General features: G+C 41.9%; 1 protein-coding gene across 7 annotated transcripts; it reads left to right on the forward strand.

The window, feature by feature from the left end:
• Window positions 1–2,174: 2,174 nt before the first annotated feature.
• On the forward strand, window positions 2,175–6,273 carry LOC147892655 (pentatricopeptide repeat-containing protein At1g15510, chloroplastic-like). Of its 7 annotated transcripts, none has more exons than XM_087387574.1 (4): window positions 2,175–2,520; window positions 2,668–2,744; window positions 2,823–5,059; window positions 5,905–6,273. In XM_087387574.1, the coding sequence occupies exons 1-3, from the start codon at window positions 2,394–2,396 to the stop codon at window positions 5,049–5,051; spliced, it is 2,433 nt and encodes an 810-aa protein (XP_087243700.1). In that variant the 5' UTR covers window positions 2,175–2,393; the 3' UTR covers window positions 5,052–5,059; window positions 5,905–6,273. The 7 variants fall into 7 exon arrangements, with proteins under 7 accessions (XP_087243700.1, XP_087243702.1, XP_087243699.1 ...); XM_087387576.1 differs by lacking the exon at window positions 5,905–6,273 and having other exon boundaries at window positions 2,175–2,449; window positions 2,489–2,520; window positions 2,823–5,773; XM_087387578.1 differs by lacking the exon at window positions 5,905–6,273 and having other exon boundaries at window positions 2,416–2,449; window positions 2,489–2,520; window positions 2,845–5,772.
• The last annotated feature ends 2,922 nt before the right edge of the window (window positions 6,274–9,195 follow it).

The following is a 9,195-nucleotide window of genomic DNA, read 5'->3' on the forward strand; positions in this document are numbered from 1 at the left end:
CCTAAATGACATAAACTCTTTCACTGAACATGCAAGTGTGTGCCTCCTCTCCATCACAAATGTTACCTAAATGACATAAATGTATGCTTAGCAGAGATTCTGTGCGAGAATTGGCAAAAAATTAATTGCTACTCCCTCATGGATTTACCGTGGCATGATCTTCAGCATTTGGACCGTCTGCACCAAAGATCTAGATGGTGGTTCATCGAGGTTTCCTTTCACAACAACAAACGCTATGGTATCCATCAATGACACGAATGACTTGGTTTATTGCCCATGGTGCATATGTTCTTATTGGTTTTTCAGGAACAAAAGTTATAACACCATCAAATGCTTCACCCTTGATAATTGTTGTTGTGGCATCAACTCGCAATGATATGAAAGAAGTCCCACCCTATCCTGCAACCCTTTTTGTTATGGCCGGGCCTTCTATCCTGAAGTACATCTCTCAATTGTAGCACATATGCGAGTGGGACATTGTAACACATATGGCACATACTATGACAATACATCTATAGAGAGAGCTGGGAGATTGTTTGGGTGTGGGCGAGGCTTGGCCATACTCATTAGGTCTACAAAGAATCCAAAAGCAATCAGAGTGTCAACAGAAGCAAGAAATTGAAAGTTGAAAATACAAATCGGAATACCGAAATCAGAACACACCTTTCTTGAACTGGCCACTATCAGTATCAATCGACTCGCCGAACTCTTGCTACACATCAGAAAAACTGCCCATGGCTATGAACAACCCTGCAACAAGACTGATCTAAGCACACCCCACTCTAACGATGCAAACATAGTGCCTTGCCTCACGCACTTTCGAGCCTCTTGTAAATGAAAACAAGCTTAGCAAGGCACACACCATAATACAACATACTGGTCGCATTGTTGATGGTCATGCTAGTCGTAGATTAGAAACAAGATCGTGTTTTACCCATAGCACCATCGATTGCGGAGGCAGAGGAAGGTTTCCCTCGCCAAACAGGGAAAGTATGGTAAGTAGAAGGACGTCATGCAGACTGGCTCTCGGGCGATGGTGGCCAACCAGTGGGATGCCTACACGTGCCATCACAACTTCAGTGGGATGGCACTGCGAAGAACCACGTGTGCCGACTTCATTGGTCCACATGTAGGAGGGATGCCTACCAATGCGTGCAATGTGATGCTCTCCGACTAGGGGGAAAAACTACGAAATAAATGAAATATATTCCTTCTGATTTTTCAATTCTCGAGTGAGGCCTCCATCAAGACCTGCACAACGGCAAACCAAAAAGAACTTGAAGTGTATTGTTAAGAAAAATGCTTTCTTTATTTTTTAGCAAAGAAAGGAACTTCTATTAATGCTTGAGAAAAACCACATACAAATCAATTGCCAAAATAGGGCTTATGATGGTAAATACAAGAAGAAAAACTGGCTATTCCAGTCCAGCCTAGGGATTATACGAAGCAGAGGCGAATAACTAGGGCAGAGGCCTATACATCCATCGGATATCTCCCGCTGACCAAGTGTAGAATATGCATACAGGCCAAGCCATGCAGAAACGCTTTCGCCTCTCGGTGGTTCCTCGTGACCCTGGGTCTCTACGCTCCCAACACGTGCGCAAAGTGAAGATGATGTCCTCCCAAATGGCTACCAGTGTAGCCGTCGATGGAACCTGTTGCCCTCCCATCACATGACTACAACAATGGGCGACCTAGATGTTCCAAGTAGTGATGCTGGCCATTGTCTCCTACACACTGTCCTTCGGTGGCGACAATGGGCAGGTGCGGGACGGCGGTAGGAACTCCATCAGTAGGACCTACTCACCATGAATCCTGTATGTCGGTGATACTGAATCGATCGCAAGGCGTGGCGTCCCTCTGTGAGCCATGCCACCATCCCCCCCGTGGCCACAATCGGAAGCGATGTCGTCCAAATGCTCTATTCACTAGAACAACTCCATAGGCAGTGCGGGATTGTCTCAAACTCCCTCTCTATTTAGTGGGCAAACCTGCCATCAACTCTCATCTCCTCCAACCAGGGGCGGATTGGTAAGCGCCCGTGGGCTACCATCTAGAAGAAGTAGATCTTACGTGGCCAATGGCCGAAGGCTAGACCATAGTCCGACCCTAGTGCCCTCCGAGATCCCATTGGATGTCCCAACCTGAGTGCCCTCCCAGATCCCATTGGATGTCCCTAAGAGCAGGGCCCCGTGCTCCCGAAAACTCAATTCATGCCGTCTGAGATCCACCCAAAGGCTGAAATGCAGGTCCCCATGGACACCCGAGATCTCCATCCATGGGGACAGGGCGGCTGGCTGGTTCCTCGGTAGCATGGGGACCTCCTCTTGAGCTCCTCTCTAAGAGGACAGACTTGGCTTCGTCTCCACGTCTCACGCCATCGCTACAAAACTATGCAGCCCTTGCGTTGCCCGGAGCTTTTTTGTAGCGGAGATCCATACTCCTATTGGTTGGCAGCTCATTTGCGCACCCAATCTCCCAAGCACAGGGGAGCCGTCGTGGAGGAATGTCCGCGTTCAGGTATTGCCGTCGATTGAAAATTGAGGAATTCCGGCTCCGATTCGTACAAAAGAAGAAGGAGGGCTGTCCTCTTTTTGAGCTATGGGGGAAAATGTTATTTCCTTGCGACATCCACTTCTCGCAATTGATTATCGTTGTGCTACACAGATAGGTCAGCGACCGAGCGTTTATGGAAGCAAAACTCCACCGATCTCTCCCAGTGTTGGGACAACCGAGAGAGCAAAGTAAGTGTGCGACGAGTCGGATTGCACAGGTAGACCTATAATTGGCTAGTCTGACGAGTCTCTTGCGAATGTTAACAGCAGACAAACCTGAGTTCTCCAGCTTTCAAGCATAAGATTACCAAGGAGGCCCTATGGATAGACGACTATTACAATTCACGTTGGCTTAAAGGCATGGTGGAGGAAAAGGCCAAAGCATCCACTGGTCAAGCCCAGGACCGTGGCTTGATGGAGGAGTGTGGCAAGGGGTCTAGACGAAAGGTGAATGCTTATAAAGCACAAGAACTGTGCGATAAGAATGACTGGGAGACGCTCAGCTTGGAGGAAGCACTAGCGTCTATGGAACAGATGCCCCAGCTGCCTTCAGTTCAGGACCTTACATGCATCTTGCATAAGTGCAGGACGACGAAAAATCCTTCGTATACCAAGCGCTTGTACGCTTATATGCGCAAAAGGGGGCTGGAAGACCATAAATCCCTTGGGAACTACCTTGTCCCAATGTTGATCCAAGTTGGAAGCATCTCCGATGCTCAGCTGGTTTTTGACAAGTTGGCTGGTCGGAATTTGTACTCTTGGAATACTCTCATCTCAGGTTATATTGAATGTGGACAATCACAGATTGCCCTCAACCTCTACCAGAAGATGCAAGAGGATTTTGTCCACCCTGACAAGTATACCTTTGTGGCCCTACTGAAGGCTTGTGCTAGGCTGAAAGATGCTAAAAGAGGCCAAGAAATACACATGGAGATTGCCAGAAAGGACCTGGAAAGGAATATTTTTGTTGGCAGCACCTTAGTGGATATGTATGCCAAATGTGGCTCACTTCCAGAAGCACGGGAAGCATTTGACAAGCTCTCAGTTCGAGATGAGGTCTCGTGGAATGCCATGATGACAGGATATGCTGAACATGGCCTTGGTAAGGAAGCGCTGAATTGTCTTAAACAGATGCAATTGGGGGGTTTCTCTCCAAATGCTGTCACATTTGTTTGCAGCTTGAAAGCTTGTGGCAGCATAGGAGCCATAGACAAGGGCCGAGAAATACATGCCGAGACTGCCAGAAAGGGGCTGGAAAAGCATCTTGTTGTTGGCAGCACGTTGGTAGATATGTATACCAAATGTGGCTCGCTTGCAGAAGCACAGGAAGCCTTTGACAAGCTGCCAGTTCGAGATGAGATCTCATGGACTGCACTACTGGCAGGATATGCCGATCATGGGCGTGCTGAGAAAGCGCTGGACTGTCTTGAAAAGATGCAATTTGAGGGTCGCTCTCCAGATGCTATCACATTTGTTTGCAGCTTAAAAGCTTGTGGCATCATAGGAGCCATAAACACGGGTCGTGAAATACACATCGAGATTTCCAGAAAGGCACTGGAAAAGCATCCTGTTGTTGGCAACACCTTGGTTGATATGTATGCCAAATGTGGCTTGCTTGCAGAAGCACGGGAAGCGTTTGATAAACTTCCAGCTCGAAATGAGGTTTCATGGAATGCACTAATGGCAGGATATGCAGAGCATGGGCTTTCTCAAGAAGTGCTCAACTGTCTTGAACAGATGAAAGCGGAGGGTCTCTTTCCAGATGCTGTCTCATTTGTTTGCAGCTTGAAAGCTTGTGGCATCATAGGATCCATAGAAAAGGGCCGGGAAATACATGTGGAGATTGCCAAAAAGGCGCTGGAAAGACAGCTTTTGGTTGGCAACACCTTGGTGGATATGTATGCTAAATGTGCCATGCTTGCAGAAGCACGGGAAGCATTTGACATGCTGCCAATTCGAGACATATTCTCCTGGAATGCACTAATGTCAGGATATGCCCACTTAGGAGAGAGTGAAATTATTTTCCATATGATTGAGAGAATGAGGGGAGAAAGGATAGAGCCAGATGAGGTCACCTTCTCCATTGTGCTTACTGTTTGCAGTCACACGGGTCTAGTGGATAAGGGTCGGAAGTATTTTGAGTCCATGAGCATTGACTATGCGATCACTCCATGTATTGAGCACCATACTGGCATGGTCGATCTCCTTTGCCGTGCTGGCCAATTAGATGAGGCCGTAGTGATGGTGAAGAAGATGCCTTTCCATCCTAATATTGTGGTTTGGCTTATGGTGTTGGGTGCTTGTCGAAAGTGTGCTAATGCGGAACTTGGAAGACTGGCCTTTGAACATGCGGTGCAATTGGCTGAAAAAGATTCTGCAGCTTATATGTTGATGTTTAACATCTATTCAGATGCTCACATGCAGGAGAAAGAGGAGCTTGATGCAATGAGAGTGAAGGAACAACCATGGAAGAAGCCAAGACAGTTGGTGGACTGACTTTGCAGGTATTGTGCACTCCTGACCTAATTCTTGGCTTTTGCTAGTAAAGCCTCTTTTAGAGTCATATTCTACAAAGATTTTAGAATGGATATGGGACAGTGATTCATGAGGTAATCAATTTTTCTATTGATAATTGTATACTTTTGACCAATAGGATTTTAGCATGTTTGTTGCATCCGTGATGCAATGGGCACATTTTGTGATTACCTTATTCTTTTGCAAATGTTTTGTGGTTTATATCGGCATGTGAATTGCCTACGAAAAACTCATGAACTCTGCCCTTCTTGATGAAAGGGGCTGAGGTGAGATCGTTGTGGCTTCTTGAGCAGCACAACTCAATCATCCACACACAGTGCAGTGCAACTTGCAGCTTGTAGCCTCTAGTTGCTCTCTTTGTGATTGCCGCAGCATTCGTTTGTCATCAAAAGTGCCAACAAATCTGTTAAAATAGTCCAGGGTTTTGTGTCTTGGATTGTAATAAAGATCAGAGTGTAGTTGTAGAGATTAGATTTGCATATCTTGAAGATGGCTGCTAGAAAGGTCAATGATCCAATGTCTGGTGGATTCTTGACTAAATGACTAACCAATCGTTTCGAGGATTCTTTGGATGTTCCCGTCCTTTGCGTCGACCTAAACCCCAAATCCAAATTTTGACAATTGGACCACAAATAGGTGGTTATTTTAGTACAATCTAGCACTGTTAGATCTCCTCATTAAATATGATCCGTGTAGATTGATCTCTGTTTTTCCACGGACTTGTCCTTTTGATGTGTGGCCATTGAATCTAGGCCCGCAATATGGGTTATTGTTTGACCATTGTGCTTGCTAATGTGAGGTTGTGTTGGGTCAGAGTTGATGTGGCATCAGGTTGCGGATCGATCATGGATTGGATGATTTGGCATTGGATTTCAGGTCGAATGACGTGCTTGCTTGCTTTTAGGCTTGAACCCATGACATCCAAATGCGGATCAGGAGGATTGATCCATGAATGTCGGTGTAAGCGCTTATTGGATTTGGGTCTATGGAGACTGTCAGATCTAGGTATAAGATTTTGGCGTATGTCGTGGATCTTGGATCTACCATTTGTGTGCCTTTCGAATTTGAGACTAGGGAATTATTGGAGTCACATTTAGCTTGGAACACCTACCTTTATGCATGCGTCAAAAACAATTCCTTGGAGCATGTTTTATCTGATGGTCTTCAAGCTCTTTGTGCTTATGGGTGGTATAAATTTCTTTGCAATATCTCCACCATGGGTGGCACAACATTTATGCCAGCACTTATTGTAAAGGCATAAGAGTGAGTAATAAAAATTCAAGGTTTATAATTTTGCTAAGCTTTTTTAGATATGTCTTTCAAAACAATTGTAATGGTGCCTCTCTAGAGTATATTAGGGAAATTAAATTAGAGATTTAATACACTTTGTCATAGAATACTAACATTGATCAAGAAAGGACAAGATTACTGCTATAAAACTGTGGTTTTTTTCAAAATACAAAGAAGCACTAAAAATAAGACAAGAATCCACTCATGTTAATGAAGAGATCTAGTAGCTAGCTAGGAAGGGAATGGAAATGTGGAAAGCATAATGAAAAGCAAAATGGAAAGGAAAATGAAAGAACAAGTGCTAGGCAATAATAACCAAAATACTCACATGATATAAAGCTTGATGTTGACTGACTCAAGACAAGTACAACACTATATAGTGTGACACTAGACTCTACAAAGCGATAATGTATATGGGATAACTCCCAATATGACACATGGCATGTCTAGGACTCACTAGACTATAAAACACTCCTTAGACACCTAGTACACTCATTTTTGACTCACTTTGGCTTATATTCCAACAGCTAACACTTGAAGTTTTTAAACTACTAAAAAAAGTGAACACACTATCCTTTGTATTTTTTTCACATGTTGATCATGATTACAATTCTAAGTATTTTCAATAATTAATTTATTTAACATATTCATGTGAGACTTGAAAAAATGATGGTTGAGGATGAAAAAGAGTTGTTTTTTACCTATTTTGAAAAGATTATAATAAGTTTAAAGATTGACTGCTCTGCTTGGATTGTGGTACTTCTTTCCTAATTCTCATGATTGATATTCCCTTGACACTTGCCCACTTCATCTCATCATATTTGAGCCTCTACCATAACTCTACCTCTTTGGGCCCTTTACCTCTATCTTATAACTATATTCTATCCCCAAGAACTCAAAATGTGTCCTTATCCAAACATGGAAGAACCTACAAATTTGGGATTCACAAGCATAAACTCATCTTTCAAAGTTAGCACATCAATAATGAAAGTGCAAGATGATATTATATTCTTTGATCAATACAACAAGCTAGATGGACAATAATGATTATAATTGCAAAATCAAATCGTACAATATCCATCATTCAAAGAAGTTATAGGATATCATTATAAAAAAGAGAAAATAACATTACCTTTATCATAATAAAGCATATGAAGTCAAAAAATGACAAGACTAATGGGAAGTCTCTTTTGGATTTAATCAATCAATTGCAATGTCAAAAATCATGGTTCTAATTATTAGACACAAGAAAATAGAAATTGATGCATGAGAAGCACTAGAGAATTAGAATAATGCAAAGAACATCTCTAGAATCATTATGCTTGAGAATAAGCTTGATATTACTTGGAAGCTTCAAGCAAAGTCCAAATTATCTCATGAAAATAACAAATATTGTAGATGAATAAAACATAAATTAGTCAAGAAATCAAGAATGAAAGATCATTGAATGTTTTGAGTTTGGGGGCATACTTGCTCAACTTAACTTTATTCCTATTCGTTTTGTATTTGTTTTGGCCCATGGAGATTAATTAACCTATGTTTGTGCATGGATAAATTTATTTTATGCATAGGTTAATCTTTTAAACCTATGTCTAAGAGGGGTGCACATTATATGTGAAATTTAAGAAGGGATTTGAACCCATAGTCTTGTGTTTCACACATGTGAGCTTTACCACTAAGCTATCGAGTAGTAAACAACTCTAAAGATAACTATAATATTATACATGGTCCCTCCTTCCCCTCCCCCTTTGGCATGTCTCTTTCTCTTTAATGCCCCCTTCATCAGTGGTCCCTCTACCCCCGCCCCAATCTCATGTAGCTCCCTCTTTAATGCCCCCCTACCCTCCATTATTATTCAATTAAAACTCCTCCCCTCCCTCTTTGTCCCTTAGTTTAATCATGGCCTTGCCCTCTTCCTTTTCACCCCTCTTCTTGTCTCCACAACTAATTAATAGAAAATTCCCATTTTTCAATGTAAGGGGGACATACTGGCATAATTGCAATGAATGTTCCAAGAAAAGATTATGATTAATTTATGATAGCAAGGGATGCACCACCCACACTTGAACTATCTCGAACATCTATGCAAGTTGATGAGAAGAAGAAAAAGCATAGTTTCTAAAAGTCAATAGCAAGTATTTTCTACCATAGAGGGAAGGGTAAATATCAATACAATAGAGGAACAAAGAACAAGCTAGAGGAAAGTGTTCTCATAGACTTGGTATATGTTCTAGCAGTTTTCAAAATTCAAAGAAATCTCTAGAATTATTATGCTTAAGAATTAGCTTGATATTACTTAGAAACTTGAAGCAAAGATAGGTCCAAACTATCTCTTGAAACCAAAATACATTGTAGATCAATTAGTCAAGAAATCAAGAATGAAAGATTGGCACAAATTGCAATGAATGTTCAAGGAAAATATTATGATCAATCTATGATAGTAAATGATGCACCGCCAACACTTAATAATTATCTTGAACATGCTACAACAAGTTGATGAGAAGAAACAACGACATAAATTCATGAGCAAGTATTTTCTACCAAAGAGAAAAAATACTAAAGGGCAAAGCTAAATATCAATACAATAGAGAACAAAATAATCAAGTTAGAGGAGAGTATTCTCTTTGAGTTGGTATACATTCTAGCAATTGTCATGATTCAAAGAATGTCTCTAGAATCATTATGCTTGAGAGGTAGCTTGATGTCACTTAGAAACTTCAAAAAAAGATAGGTCCAAATTATCTCATGAAATTAAAAGAAGTTGCTCAAATAATCAACAATGAAAGATTGGCACAAATTGCAATGAATGTTCTAG

Source organism: Dipteris shenzhenensis, chromosome 16 (genome assembly GCF_047967505.1).
Source record: "Dipteris shenzhenensis isolate YYH24624 ecotype China chromosome 16, Dip_SZ_1.0, whole genome shotgun sequence".
NCBI lineage: Eukaryota > Viridiplantae > Streptophyta > Polypodiopsida > Gleicheniales > Dipteridaceae > Dipteris > Dipteris shenzhenensis.

Coding starts and splice junctions, on each gene's coding strand:
- LOC147892655 (XM_087387574.1), top strand. CDS start 2,394: ATGCAGCCCTTGCGTTGCCCGGAGCTTTTTTGTAGCGGAGATCCATAC. Junction 2,521..2,667: donor GGAGGAATGTCCGCGTTCAG/GTATTGCCGTCG, acceptor TGTGCTACACAG/ATAGGTCAGCGACCGAGCGT. Junction 2,745..2,822: donor GGGACAACCGAGAGAGCAAA/GTAAGTGTGCGA, acceptor GAATGTTAACAG/CAGACAAACCTGAGTTCTCC.